This window comes from Gymnoscopelus braueri (genome assembly GCF_963280865.1).
Source record: "Gymnoscopelus braueri genome assembly, chromosome: 1".
NCBI classification, from domain to species: domain Eukaryota; kingdom Metazoa; phylum Chordata; class Actinopteri; order Myctophiformes; family Myctophidae; genus Gymnoscopelus; species Gymnoscopelus braueri.
In genome coordinates, this window is record NC_137603.1 from 53765821 (window position 1) to 53791738 (window position 25918).

The 25918-nt window shown below is 41.9% G+C and overlaps 1 protein-coding gene across 7 annotated transcripts in view; it reads left to right on the forward strand.

Moving 5' to 3' along the window:
• The window catches only part of cyld (cylindromatosis (turban tumor syndrome)), a 46366-nt gene extending 21732 nt beyond the window's left edge, over positions 1–24634 (forward strand). For 5 of the 7 annotated variants that reach the window (XM_080428975.1, XM_080428979.1, XM_080428978.1 and 2 more), the window contains 11 exons: positions 824–1245; positions 3360–3525; positions 6092–6233; positions 10662–10784; positions 13894–13985; positions 14575–14641; positions 15335–15467; positions 16563–16671; positions 16959–17077; positions 20106–20326; positions 21914–24634. In XM_080428975.1, coding sequence (XP_080285101.1) covers positions 824–1245; positions 3360–3525; positions 6092–6233; positions 10662–10784; positions 13894–13985; positions 14575–14641; positions 15335–15467; positions 16563–16671; positions 16959–17077; positions 20106–20326; positions 21914–22196 — 1877 coding nt within the window. In that variant the 3' untranslated portion in view covers positions 22197–24634. The remainder of the gene's footprint in view (positions 1–823; positions 1246–3359; positions 3526–6091; positions 6234–10661; positions 10785–13893; positions 13986–14574; positions 14642–15334; positions 15468–16562; positions 16672–16958; positions 17078–20105; positions 20327–21913) is intronic. The other 2 variants (XM_080428977.1, XM_080428980.1) reach the window with 1 other exon arrangement.
• Positions 24635–25918: the final 1284 nt, after the last annotated feature.

Below are 25918 nucleotides of genomic sequence, written 5' to 3' on the forward strand. Positions count from 1 at the left end.
GCTTACAATTTAACATTGTAGTAAATAAATAAATACATGGAAATGTTAGGTTGCATAATCAGCATCTGAAGAGCTGTGATTATGCCAGCAGATATCTTACCTACAGCTTGCCTTTTAGAATAGTGGTTCTCAACTCAGTCCTCAGGGTCCCAAACTACCGCTACAGCAGTTGTCTTCTACCAGCTATAGTTGCAGCCCCTGGTTAGATGGCTAGAATGAACACCAGCTGTACTTTGGGACCACTGTACTTTCGAAAAACCATCTAATGTATAACAAATCTGGTCTGGTAATGGAAGTCTTGACATGTCTACATTGATACATGTTGGCCCAAGTCCAGTATACGTCACCACTAGGCATGTAACGATTCACTCAACTCGAGATACGATTCGAATCACGATACTAGGTTCACGATACGTTTTTTTTTTTTTATGTAAACACAAAATTATTTTCCAGCCAAATTTCCCCCCAAAAAAACATTTTTTTGACATTTTTATATCTCTTACACAAATCCAGTATTTTCTTCTCTTTATTATTATTTTTTTTACAATACTGTGTTTTCTCTAATTCTCTTTTCAATACAGTAGCAAATGACATTTTTTTAATCAATTCTCTTACAAAGGTCCTGTATTTTTTTCTCTTTTTTTTACGCACGCTCTGCTGTTTGCATCACGATAAATTTTTTATTAAATCGATTTAAATTGTCACCAGTTTGAATCGATTTTCAATCGATTTACGATAAATCGTTTCATGCCTTGTCGGTCACCGCCTTTTTACTGACTCATGCGGTGTAACTTTCGGTTCCCTCCATTTGTTTTCCTGACAGTTGGCGAGGACCCAGCAAAGTCGCTCACGGACACGCCGCCGGACTTCAACCAGGTCTCTCCGCCCTCCTCCAGGGCCCCCGCAGCCACGGCCACCTCTCTGTCCAGCGACAACAAGTTCCACTCTCTGCCCTTCAGTCTGAACCGGAAGGCGGGCCCCAATGGCAGCATGAGCCATGGGCCCCTCTCGCTCTCCGTCCAGTCCGTGATGGGGGAACAGCCGGAGCAGCAGCCCCCGCAGCCTCCCACCTCCGCCGCCCCTCCGCCGCCGGGTGGGCGGCCCCCCAGCCCGCCCCGGGGCCAGCCGGGGGGCCTGGAGGTGGGGTCCCTGGTGGAGGTGAAGGAGAACCCCCCTCTCTGCGGGGTAATCCGTTGGGTGGGGCTGCCCCCGGGCCTGCTGGAACCCTTGGCTGGACTGGAGCTGGTGAGGAAAACAAGTCTATTCCAGGGGCCTTCAAACGTTTTTCAGGCCAAGGACCCCCTTTGCCCTTAGCTGAGGGAGAGATGAAGCCGGGACCCCCACTACATTGCATACATTTGTGTTGCAGATTCAACTTTTTCATAGATTGCATAGATAGATAGCTTCATTGACTATCATCAGTGCTATGTAAATTAATGTTTTTTGTTCATTTCAGACATTTAACCCCTTAAACCTTCAATACTTGGTACTTGATTTGCTCCTTTTCCCCTCTACACCAAACCTCTTTGTCGAAAATAGACGATCTACAAGCTCACAACGCCTCGCATGTGTGCTTGTAGGTCTGCTATTTTCGGCGTTGGTTAAGTGGTTAATGTAAAAAATTGAAATCCTATCACAAAGACTTGGCGGACCCCCTACAGTAACTCTGAGAACCCCTTGTTGAAGACCCCTGGTCTATTCAATATCATCAAGAATAAATAAAAAAAAATCTTATTGAATGATTTAGGAAGTGGTGAAACATTACATCTGTGAAATACTGTTACTCTCCAATCGTTTTGACGCAGCAGTCAGTGGTGTGTTCTATCGTGTTACTAGTATATACGTAGTATGACGTAGCCCTCTAGCGTAGCCCTCTACTAACCATCAGTGGTGTAAAGTAACTAAGTACATTTACTCAAGTACTGTACTTAACACATTGGGTGCCAGAGGTTTATTAAAATATTATACTTTGAGTGCCAGGATTTTTTAAAAATGTTGAACCTTTTTCAAGTAGTCACAAAATATTTTCAGTGATCACCGTCCTCACGGTGATCCCCTCATTACACACATACAGGTCTCGTACAATCGGGGGGAAAAAATTAAAAACATTCGGTAATCCGTTCCATAGTTGCAGCCAGTTGAAAATAGTTAAATTAACATTGTAAAAAAAAAAAGTACACAGGAGCCGAGATACAGGTTTTTGAAGTCATAAGTTAACCAGGAGGTGGATTGGAGTCTAAATCTTGTAGGAGTGGTATTTCCTGTTGCTGTGAAGGAGGAAAAAAAAAAAAAAAAAATTTATTTATTTTTTCAAAAACCGTATATATACGGTTTTGGCACTCAACGTTAGTATGGCCAAAACCGTATATATACGGTTTTGGCACCCAATGTGTTAAGTACAATTTTGAGGTATTTTTTTACTTTACTGGAGTATTTCCAATTTGCAATTGGCCTACTTTAACTTCTACTCCACTACATCTCAGAGGCAAATATTGTACTTTTTACTCCCACCACAATTATTTGAAAACTCAAGTTACTAGTTACTTTGTCGATTTTGATTATTATTACAAAACATACATTACCCACTTCAGCCGTATATATGTCACAGGGAAATTGGAGAACCAGGGAAATTGGAGAAGGCGCGCTCGTTTTTAGGCGTGGGCGGGGCTTTTCGAGACAGGGTTTATTATGCTAGGCTCGCGAGGAGGAGGAGGAGGAGGACGCGGCGTCGCGAGGCGGGGCTTTGATGCGAGGCAGCGTGATGAGGAGGAGGAGGAGGAGGAGACGGCGCCGCGAGGCGGGGCTTTGATGCGAGGCGGACCTGGCTTTTGTTGTTCCCCCCCACATAGCAACCAGGAAGCAACGCTAGGGGAAAGCTGAACACGCGTTCACACGCACACGTGATAATAGTTATTGTCCATGACGGAGGCGCGCCGACTCAGCAGAGCTTGAGGCCGAGGATCCCCAGGGGTCCTTGAGGGAGTTCCAGGGGGTCCCCAGCTAAATTAGGAACAGTTTAAACAATTAAACCCGTATTTATTTATTTTTGGCTATTCGATACCCATTCTACAAGCTCACTACTCGTCGCGACGCATTGTGAGCCTGTAGATCTTCTCTTTTTTTTTTTTTTTTTTACTTTGTTGGGTTTTTCACAGAAGCATTCATTATTGAAGCGAGTACTATGCAGATAAAGAATAGCATCATCCAATGCAAACCATGTAATATATAACTTCTCTTATGGGGGTGCTGTGGTGCCAAATTCATATCAATTTGAGGGGTCCTCGAGGAAAATGTTTGAGAAGCATTGGGATAAGGTACGACGTACATGACAATATTGTTAATAATGTCTTTGGCTCTAGGAAGAAGAGTGTGTCGGCTGCACGGACGGCACCTTTAAGGGCACACGTTACTTCAGCTGCCCGCCCAAGAAGGCCCTGTTTGTCAAACTCAAGTGCTGCCGGCCCGACTCCCGCTTCCCCTCGCTCCACCACTCCTCCAACCCCATAGAACGCTGCAACTCCATTGGTGAGTCACCCGCTACACTAGCTGTTTACACTGGACAAAAATATCCCAGTCATTGTGGGAATAATAGTGTTATTATGGGAACGCATACTGTGTCGTTTTAGATTTTTAGCCATTATTTTATACTTTGGGCTATTCAAAAATAGCAGATCTACAAGTTCACAGCTTGAGTGACGCGCTACGAACTTGTAGATCTGCTATTTAGTTGTTTTTTTTTACTTATGTTTGTTAGTTATGTTGCTAAAATATCAGTGGTTCTCAAACTTTTTTCATGTCAAGGACCACCCAAAATGATATGTATTTGTCCGCAGACCCCCTATCTTAAAATATTCTGTTCTAGGGACCCCCAGAATTTGTGTTAAAAATGTATATTTATATTCAAAGATTTGCACACATTTTCTTTCAAAAATAGCAGATATACACTTACAAGCTCATAGCGCAGCACTCGGTGCCGTGCTATGAGCTTGTAGATCTGCTATTTTTTAATAGCCAAAGAAATCGAAAAATGACACAGATGCATTCCCGGATTGAATGGTTTAAACGTGTGTAACTATTCTCATAACCCCCGTTTTCGTGGTTCCGTTGTGTTTCTCTCTGTAAATCGAGGGCTTTATTCATTTATTTGTATCTGTCATCTCTGTTATCTCTGCTATCTCTGCCATTCAGTGACATTTTGGCACATGCATATTTAAACAAGACACACGGTAAGGCCCTACAATTTACAATTCAGGCATTTAGAGGAACGCTCTTATCCAGGGCGACTCACAGTACGAGCGTGAGATCGGAATAAGCAGAGTAAACATGAACTCTTGGTCAATAAACAAGTTAAATAGTCACATAAATAGAGTGCAGAGAGAGCACTGTAGTGCCTCAAAGAAACTAGAATACCAGGTAAACAAAGAACGTGGCATCTGTCTAAACAGTCAAAATAACATTCTGTACGTTTGAAACTAATAGGATACCAGGTAAACAATGAACCTAGCATCTGTCTAAGTAACCCGCTTTCTAAATCGCATTCGTAACATTTGTGGTCAAGAAAAACAAATCTAAGAAACAAAAACAAGTGACAAAGAGATGCATAGTAGTACCATAGTATCTTGGACATTCGCTAGCATCAATCGAAAGAAAAGGAGGCTAAAAAGGTGGACACAGGAAGAGGTACAGGGAGAGTGAAGTGCCAGGGGGTGAGGTGGAGAAAATGAGTCTGCAGTTCTGACTGCAATGGGGAGTCCTCCTTGGCACCGTAATGTGGGGCAGGCAGATTGGCGTGAGGCGCAAAATGACAATTTCCTAAGTCACAGTTGTGTTAGTGGGTGTCTGTCCCCGTGTGTGTTTGTTTGGTATTTTGGGGACTCACCGTCCACCAGTGTGGGAGGGAGCAGAGGCACAGGCACCTGTTTGGACCAGGTCTAACAGCGTATTGTGACTGAGGCACGCACACTTAAAGTAGCGGAGGTGTATCCAGTTAGTTGTCCAAATTAAATCACACCAAGCTGCTTTATATATAGTATGTTATGCTTGTCTTGTTTCACTTTGGTATTAACCCTTCCAAGCTGGGAAGAATGTTTGAGCATGTTTTTATGCATTTCTAACCCACATGGTTAAATGCTTGTATCGAGCAAACCTGTTGCACAGAGAATATTGAAGTCATTATATCCATATTGGTTTCTCCTTTATAAACGTCTTTGTGATTGGTGAACCAGATGGGACACATAGACAGACACTGACTGACAGACTGACTGACTGACTACAACTACTGTACAACTGCAATCCAACTTCCACCCTCTTCATTAGTTTCACTTTGGATTTACCAGTCTTGGTGCAGACTGTTTTGAGGTGGTTCTGTTTCGTGATTCCATGCATAGGCCTGTCACAATTATTACATAATCGTCTAATCGCAATTATTTGAGATAATCGCAATTCTATTTGCATAAACGTCATAATCGTTTCCATGTTGAAAAAGATATTTTATATATGTAAAAAAATATATAATACACATTTTAAAATATAAAAAAAGCAGAAATAGCAGATCTACAAGCTTACAACGCGTCACGAAGTAAGCTATTTCTGCTATTTTTACATGTATAAAATGATTAAATATGTCAACAATTTCTTTGTATATTTAAGTTATTTGTCATATCTGCCCTGTGCAATTTTTGATTACGAAAGCCTAAAAGGCAAACAGAAATGTATTTGTATTCATATGTTCCAATGTTCAATGCCAAACACACAATTAAATCGTTAATCGCAATAATTTGAGTGACAATTAATCGTCAACATAAATTTGTAATCGAGACAGCCCTATCCATGCACATATTGGCATCGGCTGTGATTGGTCTTACTTTTGACAAGAGACATGCAGTACATACCTACCTACCTACCTACCTACTGACAAACCCAGTCCTGTCTTGACCATGTATTGGAATGATTGAGCAGATGTCTAGCTGTGGTACCTGGGGTTTGCTCACTTATGATTAAGTTATTTACATGAGAACATCAACCACATAACCCAAGCATGGGAGGAATAAGTCCTTGGATCTCTAAACTCGTGTTCTTTGTGTTTGTGTAGCATTCGGCGGGTACTTGAGTGAGGTGGTCCACGAGAACACTCCTCCCCGCACAGAGAACGATGGGCTGGATGTCATGGTAGGAAAGAAGAAAGGTATTCAAGGCCACTACAACTCCTGCTACCTGGACTCCACCCTTTTCTGGTCAGTACCTTTTGCTTACACATGAACATAATATTTGTGCATATCTATTCAAAAGCATAAAACACTTCAAAAGCTTGGGAGCTTATTTCCATTGTGGTCATTGAGTGTGTGTGTGTGTGTGTGGTAGCAGAGACATGCAGACATAATATTAATAATAAGTACCTTCAGGCAATTTCAACATTCCAATAAGGTGAAAAATAAAAATCACACCCTGTGTGAAGTGGGCGGTGTCTTGCTAGCTAATCACAATACTGAATGGAGTCAACCAATCATGTACAAAAAATAAATACATTTATTGAAACACTCTTTATGATGGGAGAAACCATAACTTAAAAAAAACAAATGTATGTTTTTTTTAAAGTTATGGTTTCTTATATAGGGCTATGCACATGTGTCATGTGACACTGGCCAATCACAGTCCTGAATAGACTGTGATTGGCCAATCACGGTGCAGGGTTAGGCGGGGTACATTTTTGGCCAATCACAGCGCAGGATTTGTTGTACAAATATCCAAACCTCACTTATAGGGGCGGTTTCACCGCCCAAAAACTAGAAAAGGTGCTCCTCGGAGCACTGCCAGACCCCTAGTGGTTGAAATCTGAATGGCCAGACTTCGCATGACGTGTGTGCAGAGGAAAAGAGGGACAGACCGACCGACCGACCGACCGACCGACAAAGCCTCCTGTAGGCCGACCCCTTGGGTCTGGCAAACATACTACCTCAGGGTCGTAACATTAGGAAGATCAACAAGCATCGACTTCACTGATTGGCTAACGAAACCCATCAGGCTTTGTGGATTGGCCAAGCTTTTTGTGACGTTTGTCCTGTGTCATAGAGTAAGTGTTTGTGGATGGACTGCACACCTTTATAGGACAAGACTTTGTGGATTATATATATAGATAGATATTTATAGACGTATCGTTGTTGGTCGGTGTGTGAAATGTTGCGCATCACAGCGCGAGGTCCAAGCATATACTATGCCGCTTCCGTGGTGGTGGGGAGCGAGGTGTACGCCTTTGGAGATCCCTGTTACTGTTTCGGGGAGATTTCCAGGGACCAGATGGAGGTGCATGTTTTCAACACAGTCTCTTTGCGCTGGAGGAAGTTGCCTCTTGTGACAACTGAACGAGGAGAGCGCCCCCCTGAGGTTCCCCCTAAGTGCTTCTACCACACAGCTGTGCTAATAGAAGCTATCGTCTACATCTGGGGAGGGGCTAATAGGAGAATGGAGGAGTACTACGACGTGCTTTATGCGTTTGATGTGGACGCCCACAGCTGGTTCAGGCCCGAGGTATCAGGGTCTCTTCCACCTGAGAGGATGTGTCACTCAGCCTGTGTCTTGGAGAAGATCATGTATGTCTTTGGAGGAGCTAGGTGGTCAAATCCAGGTGGTCCGTTCGATGAGCATAGTCTCTCCAAAGACATCTTCAAGTTGGACACCACCACAATGGTCTGGTCTTCAATTAAACTCAGAGGCACTCCGCCACCTCCGTCAATAAATCACTCTGCCACCATCATCGGGACAAAGATGTTTGTATTTGGCTGTTTTACGGCTCAAAGCCTCTGCCACGACCTCAGTGTTTTTGACATTGACACCAACTGCTGGACGAGGATGCCTTCTGCACACCTCTGGCCAAGATGTGTGTCTGCTCCCTCAGCCTTTGCCCACAATGGAGAGCTGTACTTGCTTAAAACCAATGATGTGTGGAAATATATTCCAGAGATATCCTCCTGGAAGAAGGTTGAGCCAAAGGGGAAGACTCTGTGTTGGGTGGATGGGATGTGCTGTTGCACGGTGGTGGGAGATCGTATCATCCTCTTTGGAAGATTCGATACACAACACAGTGAACACACACATATCCTGTACATCTTAGACTTAAATCCTAGTCTGAAGACTTTATGCAAGCTAGCAGTTATTCAGTTCAGCCTGGAGCAGTCAGGACTCCCACATGATATCAGGTGGGAACTGGCAAACATGACAACTGACAGCAACTGATAATAGTTCCTGGAAATGGAACAGAGGAATGGGAAAGATGAGGAGATTGTCAGCCTTAAAAAATGACTCCTTCATTCAGATGGGAAAGAAAGATCAGCTCCCCCTATGGAACTGGATATGTCACTTTTCCTTCATTTGACCAAACGGTCTCAAATCCGGGGCATGTGTCTCATAAGAGTCTGAGCGGCCTGAACTCGGGTCTGAGGGGGGAGGTTAACGACATTTGTGCCGGGCATCGAATAATGTTTATGCCGGGTTTATGCAGAATGTAGAATGCTGGAGGATTGGATTTGTTTTCTCCATCAAAGTGAATGTTTTTATTTGGTTTTGTGAGCAGTGTTGCACAACGGTATTCAATCATAAATGCTACAGTACTAGTGATCTTGTGAATACGCCAGAGGGGTCTTGTTTGAATATAACGTTTTTAAATGGACTTTTACAACTCTATGGCAGCTACAGATTTAACTAAAACTAAGATGAGAGAACATATTACTCCAGTTCTAGCTTCACTACACTGGCTCCCGGTTGTTTTTAGGATTGATTTAAAAATTATTTTACTAGTTTATAAAGCTCTAAATGGTCTTGCACCTTCCTACCTCTATGACTGCCTGCCTAGATATGTTCCAAACCGCCCCCTCAGGTCTTCAAGTGCTGACCTGCTCGAAGTGCCTTCAATGACATATAAAAAACATGGTGAAGCAGCATTCTGATTCTACGGACCGACAGCATGGAATAAACTCCCATTAAACCTAAGACAGGCAGAATCAGAATCAGGTTTATTGTCACATCACAGGTTTACAAGGTAAAACAGTGGGTGAAATTTGTTTTTGTACATCGTTCCCATCGCGACGTTAATTTCCATAGAAAGAAGAGGGGGGGAGGAAGAAGGAGAGGGGTGGGGGGCAAGTGGGAAGGAGATCAAACAAGAGAACAACAGAAGGCCAAACAAGTTATCTACATATTTACAAAGTACCTGAGATAAAGAAAAAAACTAAGGTGCCTGAGCATAGCAGCAATGTATGTATACTGTGCATGATATACTTATGGACGTTAAGGTGCTTAGAGAAAAAGAGCACAATAAAAAAGACAAAAAAGTCAGTGCGTTATACATGGGATTAAGGTGCAAAAGGTCAGTGCGTGTCCACCTAAGGTGGACTGACCCTGGTATAATCCGCAAGTAGCTCCATGAGGGAGAGCAACAAAACTAGAAAAGGTGCTCCTCGGAGCACTGCCAGACCCCTAGCGGTTGAAATCTGAATGGCCGGACTTCGCATGACGTGTGTGCAGAGGAAAAGAGGGACAGACAGAGGAAAAGAGGGACAGACCGACAAAGCCTCATGTAGGCCGACCCTCTGGGTCTGGCAAATACCATGGGTACTGTAAATGCTGTATATAATATCTGACCCTAAGACCAGGGAGGTAACTCAATATAATTATGTATGATGTATGTATGAATGTATACATCAATTGTTCATATTTCATAATCACCACAGTCAACTACATAGTGCTGCCATCCTCCAAAACCGTTAATACCACCTTTCACCACTAGAGGAGGTTGTTTGCCTTCCTAACTATTAATTGTTCAAGGGCAGTAGTGGCTCAGGAGGTAGAGTTGCCATCTTGGAATCTTGAAGGCTTCTGGTTCGATTCCCTGATCCTCCTGGCTGCTTGTTGAAGTGTTCCTCGAGCCAGACACACCCATTTAGACCCGAGGCAGATTCTAAAAACGCCTTCTAAATCATAAACCTAAGTTTTATGAAAAACTTCAAATTTGTATTGCAACAACTAAAGTGACAGAGATGCTGTCCTGGACTGAAAGGTATTACAACATATAGGTTGCAACAAGTCTAAATGAGTTAACCCTTAACTGCTCTCAATTAACAGGTGGCTGTCTTGCATGGTTTCCTCTTGTGTGTGTGATTGGGTGAATGTGAAATACATTGTAAAGCGCTTTGGATACAGGTGCTACATACATGCAGTCCATGCGTCCTTGCTGCATCCTTTTTGTTCTTCTTTTCCACCTCCATCTAACGAGCCTCAAAACAGTGTTTGCCTCTCCATCATCTTTGACCCTGTGTTCTAAGTGCTGTCGAACCTGATAATTATCATTCTGTTGCTGTCGGGTGGAAACCTTGTATGTCCAAAACCGTTCCCCCCTTTTTTCATTATTTGAAAAAATAAAATAAAATGGTGAACATATTTGATCTACCAGCGCCACGATACGACGAGTTGTGAGCTTGTAGATCGGCTATTTTCCCTACTTTTGTGCGACACTCTTGTATGATGAAGTAGGGCTTTAATTTACGAGAAAAAAAAAAAAACATACCCGACACAGCAACAATTTCCTTGTTGCAACCAAGTCCTCTGCCGTCATGCTACGCGGTCAACTGAAAACTCCCAAACTTACCGTGTATTATTCTCTCTGCTTGCAGTCTTTTTTCCTTCAGCTCTGTCCTGGACACAGTTCTGCTGAGGCCACGCTGCAAGACTGATGTGGAGTATTACAGAGAAACCCAGGAGCTGCTGCGCACAGAGATAGTCAACCCCCTGCGCATGTACGTTTATTTTTTGATTGATTGAATACTTTGACTTTATGAACAGCAGCACATGGTACAGTAAGACATTGACTTGTTTCCATTGTGGTCCTATGAATTCATTTCATCAACATACAGTAGTATACAAACTTACCACAATAATATGTCATCAACTAATACAAACAGTATATACGAAAGATATTTACTTCCCCTTTTGGTCTCCTGAAAGATGTTTTTTATTTTCAGGCCAATTTTGGAAGAAACCAGTGTTACACATCTTTTAACCCATTAAGACCAGGAACGCATCTGTGTCATTTTTATATTTCTTTGGCTATTAAAAAATAGCAGATCTACCAGCTCATAGAGCGGCACAGAGTGTCGCGCTACAAGCTTGTAGATCTGCTATTTTTGAAGAATCTTGTTTTTTTTGTGGAAATCTTTGAATATATATTTTTTAAAGCAAACATTTGTAAAATATGTTGTTCCAGGGACTCCCCAGGAGCAAAGATTTGAGTTACAAACGCTTTAAAATAAGATATATATTCAAAGATTTGTCAAAAATAGCAGATCTACAAGCTCATAGTGCGGCACTCGGTGCCGCACTATGAGCTTGTATATCTGCTATTTTTGAATAGCCAAAGTAATCTTAAAATGACACACAGATGCGTTCCCGGTCTTAAAGGGTTAATGGATGGTGTTGGGGCATTCCACACTTTGATGGCAGAGCAGTACATACATACATTACAGGACAAATACATTATAATTGTCCTCTATAACTAAAATGTAAAATTAAAAACGGCGTAAATATTATGTTTATTTTAGAAATAGCTCATTGTTCACTCAATAGGGGCAATGCCCGTCGCAAGTTGATGATGTCATTTGTCCCATGTGTGATCCAGCCCTATGGAATGCATGTGAAAAACAACTTAATGCTTCCTAAGGTTAATGTGAGCATCAAATCAATATTTTAAATGTTTTTTTTTTGCACATGCATTCCATAAATTCCATAGGGCTGGACCACACATGGACAAAATACATCATCAACTCATTTTCACCAAAAAAAAGAGAGAATCCGAGCTAGAAGTGTTTTTCTACAAATCCTAATATAGAAATGGACGGACATCCGTCCTTTCCTTCTATCAGATCTTCTCATGTAAGTCTACAACAGCTCAACAACAACAGTGTATAGACCCTAACTGTGCTGTATTACACAGATGGTGTGATCATTAATATAATGGATGCTGACACCGATTTTGTGACTGTCTGAGGTACAGTAGTTGCCAAACTCACAGGAGGCACACATGCCTCCTGTGGCCAACGCAGGCCAGCGCAGGCACTCGTAGGAAGTGCTTTAGAACTGGACATATATATATATATTTTAGAAATCTATTACCAGCAAACTAAAGCCAGCAGCAAAGTTGAGCTATGAACAGAGGCTGTAAAGACCACGTAGCTACTGTACCAGAGGTGTGCCCAAAAACTGAAAGCAAAGTTACACAGTATGACTTTGACAATCTTTACTTTGCTTTTTAATTCTTCACCTCTATACGAACAAAAGTGTCACGTTCTTCGTGAAAACTTTCATTTACTTGATGGAGAGCCAACAGTGTAGTTGATAATCTATGCCTGCATGTTAAAAAAAAGAAAGAAAAACAATTCAGTTAATTTCTTATACGAACATTGATCTTGTGAAGCTTTTTATAAGGTGAGTATTTATAAAGATCTCCATTTCCATTTGCTAGAGAGACAGTGTTTGGTTTACAGTAGGCTTGTCTCTAAATGGGCATAGCAATCTTTCACCTTATGAACAAAACTGCTTCACGAGAACAAAGACGGTGTAACTAAGAGATTCACTGACACAACACAATACAATAAACAACGTTTTTGGTTGTTTATCAGCAACTGTCATGAGTTGGCATTTCCTAGTTTTACACAGTCGGGTAATGTGATTGGCTCTCAAGGAAAGTCTTGCCGTAGTTACAACAATGTGCTGGCCTCAGTGGCCTTGTGGTTAGAGTGTCCGCCATGAGACTGGGAGGTTGGGGGTTCGATTCCCTAGCCGGCGGGTCATACTAAAGACTATAAAAATGGAACCCAATGCCTCCCTGCTTGGCACTCAGCATCAAGGGTTGGATTGGGGGTAAGTCCCTGCGATATACCAGCGTCATGTCCGGGGGTGTACTGTCACGATTACAAATTTAAAGGGTTAGTTCAGATTTTTTTAGTATTTTCTGTAGGAAATACTTACCATTAATGTAGTGGTTGCAAAGGTATTAATTGATTGCCCGAGTCCCGTGGTCAGAGTTATGGTCCGGTTCTGATAAATATGAAGTAGTTCCGGTAGATTTGGTGGGGGCCGCTCAATAAAAATAAATTAATTAAAAAAACTAGCGTCATTTGTATTGTTGACCTATTTCTACCATATAGAGCAGGTTTCGTTCAATTTCGACCCCTCTGTCACATGGTACTAATGTTTGTGTCTAGAATCACTGCGCCGCGGCAGCCTACTCACGCACAAAATATATGACACAAAGAAACGCGCCGCGATGCGACACGTTTTGAGCTTATAGATCGGCTAATTTTTTGACATTTTTAACAAGGAATTGATTATGACAATTATGCAAAAATAATTGCGATTATATAAAATAATTGCGATTAGACGATTATGCAATAATTGTGACAGGCCTAGGTGTACTTGTACATCAAGCTGCCTCACGCTACAGGAACAGGAGATAGGCTCCTGCCCTATTGGCCACATTGTCTAAATAAAAAAGACACATGGTTAACAGAATTATGGTTTGGACTGTCCTTGATTATATTTCGATGTGTGCTACCAAACCCGTTGAGTATTTGTGCAAGCTTGACTAACCCTGGAACTAGACGTAAACTAAACGTATTGGATGCGGAACATTTTAGTTCCGTGAGTTTTTGCAGTGGATGCTGCATTGGGTTTGTCTGTCCTGGCCCTGCTGTCATCAGTACCCATTAGTTTGCTGTTCAACATGCTTATTGCTTACATGACAGCAGTAGCTGTTGGCATCCACGACCCTGTGGTTTTGGGGGTAATGCTGTTGTTATACAAAGTATGGCTAACGTGACAGTGTCCTTTTATCTTCTGCTTGTCTTCCAGTCATGGGTATGTGTGTGCTACTAAAGTGATGAAGCTGAGGAGGATTCTGGAGAAGGTAGAGGCTGCATCTGGCTTCACCTCTGAAGAGAAAGGTAGGTAGGATGTCAAGTCATGATGTGTCAAAGTCGGTAGTGTTGAAGCTTTTCAATACAATTAATAACAAAGTTAATGAGATAATATAAGTTATCCACATTTGTCCAGGCCTTTGCACAACATAATGTAGATTCTTATTTTTTTTATATAATAATTTTAAGCCCTACTTAACTCACCAGCTGCCAGAGTTATTTCAGATTTTTAGCTGTTGGCGGCCAGAGATTTTTAATTGAAAAACAAAAAGTACTCAGGAGCCGAGATACAGAATTTTTAAGTTTTAAGTTAACAAGGAAGTGGATAGGAGTCTAGATCTTCGAAAAATCATATCTCCTTGGTCTTTGGGTCAAATTTTAAAAAAAAATGTAAAAAAAAAAAAAAAAAAATCTTTTTTTTTCTTTCAATAGAACGCATTTATGCGTTATTGGCAGGCAAGTGATGGATTCAATAGAACGCATATATGCGTTATTGGCAGTAAATGAGTTAATAGTTTGTCATACAAGAGTGTAGTGCAAAAAATAAAACTGCTGCACTGCTGATAGTACAGTAGCTGTTGCAAAAGATCTCTCCCATTCATCTTTTCAATTCTAGACCCCGAGGAGTTCCTCAACATTCTCTTCCACCACATACTGAGAGTGGACCCGTTGCTCAAACTAAGGTCAGTTACCCACCCTGTGTGTGTGTGTGTGTGTGTGTGTGTGTGTGTGTGTGCAGACAAGTAACAACTAATGCCACAATGTAAACAGTCTGTACTGTATGAATTGCTTGCTCAGGATGGGACAATGTCGGGTCTCTGCTCTATATGTGTCATGAGATGTTGTGATTTGTGTTGTGCCCCCGGAAATGCAAAAAACATTTTCGTTTTTTTGTTCGAAAGGGTTTAGACACAGCAAAAAAATATTTACCGTAAACTAGGTGCATGGATTGTGGTTTTAGCCCGCAGATAACCGCAGTTTGGCAGATTTGGGTCAATCAAATATAATTAGACATTTAGCAGTCATTAATAATGCGGGAAATATATGAATGACATCTATCTATAGGCCTATTATAGCTGTGCGCGCGTTTGTAGTAGTATTTTAATATTACGTCATTTTCCATCAGTAACAAATTTTCCGCCTACTACACATGCTTTGTTCGGCATCATCGAATCCATCTCCAATCGCTGCAGTTGTGCTAGTTATATTGTGTTAGAAAAACATTCTCCAACGTACAGATTGGTTAAAATATAATGGTATTAATTTAAACAAGTTCCTGATAGCAGCTTTATGACAGAAAGCATAAAGAAAAACACTTAAGTGTAAAGAAAAGTTCTTTGTGCAAATGAAAAGCTGGTTGTTTTGGTGTGCTACAGGTCGGCAGGGCAGAAGGTCCAGGACTGTTACTTCTACCAGATCTTCATGGACAAAAAGGATAAAGTGGGAGTTCCCACCAGCCAGCAGCTTCTAGAGTGGTCCTTCATCAACAGTGACCTCAAGTTTGCCGAGGTTTGGTAACACTTTCTATGAAAGTAGTAATTGTGCAGAATGTCCCAAAGTTCAAAATGTATAAAGATCTTTTGAAAATTGCAGATCTACAAGCTCACAATGCATCACTTCTCGATGCAATGTGAGCTTGTAGATCGGCTATTTTCAAATGGCCGAAATATATATATATATATAGGGCTGAATTGGTTAATGTATGTTTTGTAGTAATCAAAATAAAAAAAATAACTAGTAACTAAAGTTGTCGTGTAATTGTAGAGGAGTAAAAGTACAATATTTGCCTCTGAGATGTAGTGGAGTAGAAGTAAAAGTATTGAAAATTGTAAATACTGAAGAAAGTAAAAAATACCTCAATATTGAACTTAAGTACAGTACTTAACACATACAGTGCCAAGATCGCGTCAACACGTTCTTTCAAATCCATCGCTTGAGTGCCAGGATTCCTAAGAACGGGTTGACACGTTCTTTTGAATTTTCATTGTTTAATCTGTGATCGCACGGCTGTGTTTATTTCTCATCAGCACTTTCGTTTTCCACTTACGTCACACTCACCCGGAGCCGGATGTAAAAAAAAAATTTAATTTCCGGGTCACGCTGTTTTTCTCCGGTGATTTTCGGCCAGAATAAGGAAAAACACGGTTTTTCACACGGTATAAAAGACAAACGGACAGCTCAACTTCTATTTTCTTTGGTCCGGGTGACTAACAGTCATCGTCGTAGTGTATCACATTGTTTTCAGGCCGATCAGCGGGCCGGGAATTGTCGAAAACGTCACATCCTTTGAATGACCGGATATGACGTGGGCCTGTTTGGGAGGGGGTGAGCGAGGTGATCAATGTTTGGATGTGCTGCTCTCTACTGGTGGAACAATCGTAGGTGCTTGACAACACAATCAGAGAATGTATTTGAATGAAAAATTACAAAACAAAAAAAATAAAAAACACGCAAATTGCTGGCACAGGGGTGAGTACATTATGAATAAACTCTGGCAGTCAATGTGTTAAGTACATGTACTTTCCACCACTGTTTGTCAGTCACTATAAAACAACTCTGCCTAACTCAACGTGCTCTGTGTCCATGTTTTCCTCTATTGTCCAGGCTCCCTCCTGCCTTATCATCCAGATGCCCCGCTTTGGCAAGGACTTCAAAATGTTTAACAAAATCTTCCCGTCTCTGGAGTTAGACATCACAGACCTACTTGAAGACAGTGAGTTTGCACTCATTCAGTGTGTGTGTGTGTGTGTGTGTGTGTGTGTGTGTGTGTGTGTGGGGGTGTGTGTGTGTGTGTGTGTGTGTGTGTGTGGGGTGATGCAGGAGTGGATCAATCGACAATCAATTCTTATTATTATCATAACACGACTCAATGTTCACCCAACTGAGATTTAATACATCTGTGTTCTTAACTCCCCACTTCTTAAAGACTTACATAATTGTCACTGTCGGACGGAAACCTTGCAGTGCACACTAACTAAACTGCTGTGTTTTGTGCTGCAGCTCCCAGAGAATGTCGAATCTGTGGAGGCCTGGCTCTCTATGAGTGCCGGGAGTGTTATGAGGACGGCGACATCACCGCTGGCAAGATCAAACAGTTCTGTGAAAAGTGCAATACACAGGTATGGAAGAAGACACAGGGTGCAGTTATGAAAAAAAAGCACCTTACCCAAAACAAATTGCAACAAAACGTTTTTCAACAGTTTTTTGTAGTATTAGGTGTCCTTAATAACATACTAAAAGTTTACCAAAGTTTGATCACTGGAAAGGTGTTATTTTCAAGATGGCGTCCAAAATGGCCAAAAAATCTTTAAAATAACCTAACTCCTTCATTATTTATCCTAGACAAGTACTTTTTGTGTCTAACCCTATGTTTTGGGGGCATAGAAATCCACAGGACTTGTCCAAATTGCAGAGATACATTTAGATAATTGTGAAATCCAATATTTTGTTTTTGACTCTATTAAAACCCTCTGAAATGTTCAACTAGTTATATTTGTTTTACTGGAACAAGGCTTCAAGATATCCTCAAAACACAACAAAACAATAGTCACAATTTTCAGTCATTCAGAAGGTGGCAGAGAAAGAGAATATTGTCAGTTGATATAGTATTGCTTGCGATATTGAAACATTTTGGATAGCTCTGCGGATCAAATGTGAATCAAACTGTCATCTTGTAGACAACATTTTGAAAAACTTTTTTAACACATTAGGAAGGCAATCAGTGTGAGTGTGTAAATAGGGGTGGCTACGGAGGTTAGTGCAGAGTTGTCAGAACCCATTTCTCTGGGTGCCTAGGCAGAGGGGAGTATGAGGGTGGGGTTGTGTGAGGAGGTAAAATGGGGTCTGGTGTAGAGTTTAGTGGGCCTAGGGTTCCCCTCAGGTGGGTACAGGGGAGTATGGGGAGTGGGGGTCACTGGATTGCTCCCTGGGCACTTGGAGCACAGAAGAGCAAAGTTATAGGAGCCAAGGAGACCCTGAGCTTCTCCTCTCCCCCATGTCCGAGGTGCAAAACCTTCAACAGTTGGCTCAGACATGTCCCATTAAAGCTATAGTGGGGCACGTGTGGAGCTCAGGACGAGTGCTCATAGGCAGCTAAAGAGAATGGGGCTTGTCAGCCCCTGATGCACGTTGTGCATCGCGATAGCCAAATTCCAATTTTCAAGTGTCCATCCTCAAGTCCTCCAGGCGAGGAGGCAAGGAGCGTCATTTTGAAGTGACAGAAATTATGACGTGTCACACAGTTGGATTGCTGGACTATTCCAGAGCTCGGAGGGTTGTCATGTGGAGGAGGAGAAATTATACGCCACGCATTTCAACGAAGACAGTTCCCCAAACGATACATGAAAGATACACTTGTATCTTCCCAGATTTCACTCCAAGTGGCTTAGGGAGCCTGCGCTCACCTCACGCTGGAGGACGGAGTGAGGAGGAGGCAGAAATGAAGCTTATGCGTTAGGCTGAGAGGAGTATCCCTATGTCGCCTGGCTCACTGAGTCCCACTGGTCCCAAGTGGACCTCCATGCTGGCTCCTATGCCCGAGATGGGCACTCGTGAGTGGGCATAGTTAGTGAGGAGCCCCCCATAGTTGTGGTTGTAAGACCTCCACGTGGTGCATGACTGTGTGTCAGGCAGTCAGGGGTGTCCCTATGTCTGACTGGCTCACAGGAGAGTCGGTGTCTGGTTGGTGGCTGACCATTAATATTCCCAGGGGCCCCCAGTGACTTATCATTATGGCTCAGAGCGTCCCCTCCCCTCAAATCAATTTTTAAAGTTAAAATTATCCAGACAAAAAGATCTAAGTTCAAGGTTATTGCCAGCAGTACCAATCACAAAATAAAAGACATGTGAAATTAATTTTGCACTAAAACCCCACACAACTACTACAATCTCAGGAATAAGATGTCTGTGACAAGCAAATCTGAACCCTATCCGGCCACACTCCTCTACCACCCCTACCCAAGACAGTAGACACTAAATGTTGTGATAGCTCTGTGCTGACTTACAATGTTTACAAATGTCACAGTACCACCCAGTAATAATGAATTTATTCCTTTTTGGTATGAAAAGAAATCTCCTGAAAGCTTCAACAGATTGTGAATTACCAATTCACCAATCCTGGGATTATGTAGAAAAGGGAGAAATGTCAATTTACATTGTTATATATATATATATATATATATATATATATATATATATATATATATATATATATATATATATATATATATATATATATATATATATATATATATATATATATATATATATATATATATATATATATATATATATATATATATATATATGTGTGTGTGCTTATAACCAATTCCTTTATAATTGAACTTGTAATCACTTGACTATAATTTATATATCTTAATTAGATTTCAAGATTACCAAAACATGGGGTTAGGCACCAACATTACTTGTCTAGGATGAATAATGAAGGAGTAATGGTCTTTTTAAGGAACTGGCGGCGGCCATCTTGAAAATGTTACCTTTCTAGTGGTCCGATTTTGGTAAACTTTTGATATGTTATTAAGTACACCTAATACTACAATAATCCATTGAAAAACCTTTTGTTGCAATTTGTATAACTGCACCCGCCTTGGCTGCATGACTGAAGCTGCAACGCGTGTACCATCGTTGGCCACTAGGTGGAGCCTGTTGCTAAGGAATACATTTGTGTTAAGGCAAGAGTTATATCAAGTGAAATGGAAAAAGTTTATTCATTCTTTTGAAATGATTAATTTGTTATGCAAGTGTTAAGCAATGTGCATATACATATTGTGTATGTATATGTATATCAAATATGATATATAATCAATGAACTTCACTATTTGGTTCATAGTTATCACACAATAAATACAAATTCTAGATGGTACGAGGTGGTTTCAAGATGATACAAGGAGAACCGAAATGAAATAACTCAAATAACAGTATTGTGCCGGTGTCATGCACAGACAATAGCCGATCTACAAGCATACAACGTTTCGGCAGCGCGCCTGTAAATCAGTTTTTCCCCCTGCTTTAGATTTAGGGTTACAAATGGCAACAATTTTCTTTTTTAAATGTCACTCATAAAATTGCTGTCCTAAACATGTTAATGTCCTCACCAGTGACAGTAATACAAACTGTGTGTGTATCCAGGTCCACCTCCACCCTAAGAGGAAGGCCCATCGGCACGGCAAGCTGTCCGTCCCCAAGGAGCTCCAAGAGGGCCTGGGCCGGCAGGGCAGCTTCCCCCGCCAGAGGATGGAGCTGTTCGCTGTGCTCTGCATCGAGACCAGTCACTACGTGGCCTTCGTCAAGTATGGCGCCGCCGACTCTGCCTGGCTCTTCTTTGACAGTATGGCCGACCGTGACGGTATGTGAGTGTGTGTGTGTGTGTGTGAATGCGAGGTGGCCGCCCCTAGATCAGTGGTTCTCAAACATTTTTGTGCCAAGGAGGACCCTCAAATTGATATGCATTTTGCCGCGGACCCCCCATTTGAAGAGGTTTTGTACCAGGGACCCCCCAGAAGAGAAGATTTGTGTAAAAAGATAACATTTTATAGCCGATATTCTTCAAAATATTTCAAAAATAGAAGATGTACAAGCTCTAAGTGACGCGCAGTGAGCTTGTAGATCTGCTATTTTTGAATAGCCAACACATAAATGGATAAAGTGAGGATAAACCAGGACCCCTGGTTATATGCAAGAATTTTTAATTATGGTGTGATAACCCTACTCTGAGAAGCACTGCCCTAGATGATGGTAGCCATTCAGTGGTGGTGGTGGGACAGACTAAGGGCTTGATTAAAAAATCATTGTCATCGTCATTTAACGTGATGAATGCTGGGCAGCTTGCATTAGTGCAAAGATGTGCCGATCTTGGTTTCTCAATACCGATGCACTTTGTTCAAACTCAATAAGACTTTACATTTACATATATTGCACAGACACAGTGCAATATATACTATGGGCAGTATACTACAGTACAAAATTCCATATGCATTCCCAATTACCATTAAGACTAACATCATTAAAAAACCTTTAGGAAATGTATATTAGCAGTATATTCCCTGCTATTAAATAACTTTTTCTGCGTGGGGAGTTCGTTCCAGACAGAGAGGGGCCAAGTTGATTTTATTATTTTATTCCTTTATAAATGAATGTATTTATTTATTTGTGGTTAATACATGTGTAGGCTCCAATTAAGTTGCCAAGTCATAATAAGGACCAGGTTCTTTTTTTGTCATTCATCAAAAAAGCATTTGCAAGCACTTTCCTATGTATGACAACTTGCATGCCACTATTTGAATTGTCCCTGATACACTAAACAACCCCACCCGAAACAAATGGCTCATTTGTTTCCCACTATTTATTTAAGCAGTTCTTTGAACTTATAGCGTACCTATTTTGGGCACGTCAATAATGGGCAGAAATCTGAAAAAAATTAAGATCTACAAGCTCTTAAAGCATTGTGATGTATCTTTGTTGTGAGCTTGAATTTCCATGTGACAAAGTCTAAAATAGGGCTTTAAGCGGTTAACCCAGCTCTGGTTCTAACAGCAGCAGCACGTTGTGAGCTTGTAGATCGGCTATTTTCGGCGAAGAGGTTTAGTGTAGGGGGGGAAAAGAGCAGACCAAGTACAGAGCCTATGGTCAAGTTTGCTAAGTATTGAGGGTTTAAAAGGTTAAGTGGCCGGAAATACACTGATGATCGTGCTGTCAAACAAGTATGAAGCTATCCATGAACTCTATGAAAAAGTTTAATCTTTATTCTGTGACACAATTTTATACAATATGTAATGGGGGGTCCCTGCTTCATCTCTCTCTCGGCTATAAGGGGTCCTTGGCCTGAACAACGTTGAAGACCCCTGTCCTAATGCATAACTAGGCTACCATACTGGGGGGGTCCTTGGAAATTAAAAAGTTTTATTTGTGTGTATGTGTGGTTCCCTTCCTCCCCACAGGAGGGCAGAACGGCTTCAACATCCCCCAGGTGTCCCCGTGCCCGGAGGCGGGCGCCTACCTGAAGATGACCCCCGAGGAGCTGCACCTCCTGGACCCCAAGAGCATCCAGGGCCAGGCCCGGCGGCTGCTCTGCGACGCCTACATGTGTATGTACCAGAGTCCCACCATGAGCCTCTACAAGTAGAAAAACACACATCCACACCTCCATCATCTACCACCGCCACCTCAGAGGGGGCAGGAGAGACCCCCACAGTGAGACCCCTCACCCCTCCCAAAAAATAAAACTGACAGAGAAAAGACTGAAGGAACTGACTGACCAAGACAGACCCCCAAGGAGGGGTGGAGGAGTCTACCTACCTACCTACCTACCGACCGCTAACTTCCTGTCTACCCCCACCTCTCCTCCTCAACGCCTCTAGCCCCGGCCGCATCTCTCTTTTCCACAGAGGTTATAACGAGGTGGGTGGGGGGCCGGCTGTGGTAAGGGTTGTTGTTGAGGAGAGGGGGGGTAAGAAACCTATTTTTGCACTGTGCGTTATTTGAAGTGTTTGTGTCTTCATGCATCTCTCTGTAGCTTCCTTGTGCCTCAGCGGAGCGCGCCGGTTAGCAGTGCTAAATGAGTTGAGGACATAACAGGCCTGCTGGAAGAGTCCCTCCCCTTCCAAGACGATGGGGGGGCGAGGTTGGGGAGGGGTCCGCTCCGAGCGGTCTCCACACTCGTCTCCCAAAGCTTGTAACAAAACAAAACAAAATCCTAGAACAGTCAGGGACTAGAGAGCAGCTCATTTTAACCGGTGGGGGTGAGTTCTGCTTTTATTAATGAAGCGCAAAAAGTTTGGGAGGAGATAAGCGTTTTTTTAAAGCGGGCGCGCGCACAAAACCCCCTCATCCACAGACCAACGTGCTGTTCCTCTCTCTCTACAAGCTTGTGTGAAATCTCCTCAGTCGCTAGAAGCCTCCGCTGTGTCCGACAGAGCATCGTCATCATGGACAGTATAGTCACACTTTAACCTGTACGACTCCCATCATCAAAGACCACAGTATTCTCTACTCCTTGTGAAGCGGTTTCACGTGTATACAGTACATCCATCCACGCCCAACATAACGTCGCCTAGATGTCCTTACAATGTATGTTTATTACATTTATACATTGTCTGAGTCGTTCACGTGGTTAGCGAGTTGCGGTACTGGAAAAAAACAAACATAAAAACGGTAATTTTTTGTTGTCGTTCCTGAATAATAATTCAGTTAACAGTTTGATGTGAAGACCGCGATATCCAGTTTATTTTTATTTTTTACTTGGCGTGTCGAGAAGGAACTAGAACTAAAAATTGTGTTTTATGTTTACTGAAGGCTTAACTCCGCCCCCCTCAGGAGTTCTGGATAACCATTGGGTGAGAGGAGAATACTCGTCAAAGTGGTTTGTTCTCGCTGCCTTTTTTTCATTCAAGTGTGTTACAATGTGTCCAGTTTCCAGCCGTGCATCGGATAACTTAAGTGAACTTATTTGATCCAGTACTATTTATTATATTCTAATCCGCATATATTATATATATATTTACAAACTTGTAATTCCCTTTTTAATGAAATAAAAAGAAACCAAGGGGTGATACAGGTGATACATTACAAGCGTCGGATACTTCTAAAAAAGCTTGAGTTATACATAATTGCAACGCGGGTGTCGCGCCGCTGAAATGAACAGATCTACAAGCTCTCAACTCGTCGTATAAGCGTGACACGACGCGAGCGAGCTATTTTTGGCGGCAAGACACCCGCAATGCGCAAACCAACCAAGTACACATGAATCAGGCTTTTATCCCTGTCTCACTGTATTACTAAGGTGAGACGTTGTAGTTGACGCTGTCCCATTGAAACTACTGAACATACTGTGTTGTAGTGTTATAAAGACAGGAGGTGAGGAGGAACCAGGCTGGGTACTTGGAGACCTCCAAATGTGTAAAGGCTTTTTGGCTTTCTCCTAGGCCAGTGGTTCTCAAACTCTATTATGTCTCAAGGACCCTCAAATTGATATGTATTTGGCCCGCCGACCACCATCGGAAAATATTTAGTGCCAGGGACCCCCAGAAGGGAAGATTTTTTAAATAATTTTTTTAAAGCAAAATTGTTCACCAAAGTGACGCATTGTGAGCTTGTACATCTGCTATTTTTGAATAGCCAAAATATAAATGGGTTGAAATGATTGTGAGGCTATGTTAACTACTTTTACCGGGGACCCCCTGGAACCCCCCACCCCCAAGGGGTCCTTGGGGGGGGGGACCCACTTTGAGAACCAATGTCCTAGGCGCCATGTAAAAAAAAACAGGGTTAAAGTTATGTATACATACTGTATATGTGTACAGTATATATATAGCATTTGGTCATGAACACAATGTATGTCATAGGAAGCCTTTTTTCAAGTGAAGTCCTGGATGAACTACAAGTCCCAGCATCCCCTTGTAATCACCCCCCTGCCCCCCTTCCTCCCCTGAAGAGGGAACGACCTGTATCTGCACTGCTGATATGTAGAAGCTTTTCACTGACGAGGACAATAATTGTCCACAAGGAGGACACCGTGTGAGTCTTTGTGGAGCGCATACGGGGACGTTTGACTTTTGTTTGTCTGTACAGTGTAGACAATGCTGTATGTAAAACGGAAGGAAGTCAATGTCAGTGATGTTTCTGTCAATGTTAACTAAATAAAAAAACTTTTTCTTTTTCAAAAGGTACTAAATTGTGTGTTGTGGATGAAATGGAAGAATGAGGCCTTGTTGCAAAGTGGTTCGTTCAGCCTGTTTGGCACAGAGCAGTCAAAACTTTACACTGCATGTATAAAACGTTTGAATCGGGTTCATGATCGGTCCGATGTTATTCCAGCTGTGACTGTTAGTCCTTAGTGCATAGTTCCTAACAGTGGTGGAAAAAAGTACTTAAGTAAAAGTATCAATACTGCAATGTAGAAATACTCTATTACAAGTAAAAGTACCAAAAGTTGAAAGTACTCATTATGCAGACAAAAATCTTTTGAAAATAGCAGATCTACAAGCTTAAATGGCCGAAATGTAGTGGTTAATGTATGTTTGGTAATAATCAAAATCTACAAAGTAACTAGTAACGAAAGTTTTCAAATAATTGTAGTGGAGTAGAAGTAAAAGTACTGAAAACTGGAGATACTCCAGTAAAGTAAAAAAGTACAGTACTTGAGTAAATGTACTTTGTTACTTTACACCACTGGTTCCTAAGCACCAAGGACTACCCTTTAGCCTTATGTATTCGCTTATCCAACTAATCTCTCTGCTGCTTCTTAAATGTAAATGGATAATAATTAAATTCAATATAGCTCCAAGATTTTGGGAGCTATGGTCATTTAACACTGTAAGAAAATTGTCTTAATGATTAAACATTTTCTTTCGGGGGAGACCTGGTTTACGGGAACAGCATCAGGGCAAACATAAATGTTACAGGCAACCGTTTGAGAAAGCAAAGCACCTACCTACAAGTACGGTACAGCATAACACAAATGTGCATTATTTATCAACAGGGACGTTAGCGTGATCACCCCCAATTTATGTCATCTCCTGTTCTGTGAAGTAGATGACAACAACAATGTGATCACACATGCAGCCTGTTGTTGGTTAATATTCTACAGCAGGATTACAAAGATTAAGAGGGCTGGTCTGTTTTGTATGGGGGTTTTCTTCGGTCTCTTTCACTGCCCTACTGTACTGTATATGCTATGGATTGAGTTCCATATGCGGTGACCCAAATCTCCCCAGGCAATCTTTAACAAAGACCCCGAGATAAATCAGCATGTATTAAACATGCATCTCCCTCCCACCACACAGGAAGCTTCCAGTTTCTTCACCCTCAACCTTCCCAACCGGCTCCCCCGTTTAGTTGTTGTTTTTTTTCGTGTCAAAAAACTTGAAACCAGCTTACCAAGCTTGACTTCAGAACTGCCAGATAAGTATTTGTCAACACAACAGCTGGCACACAATGCCCTCTTG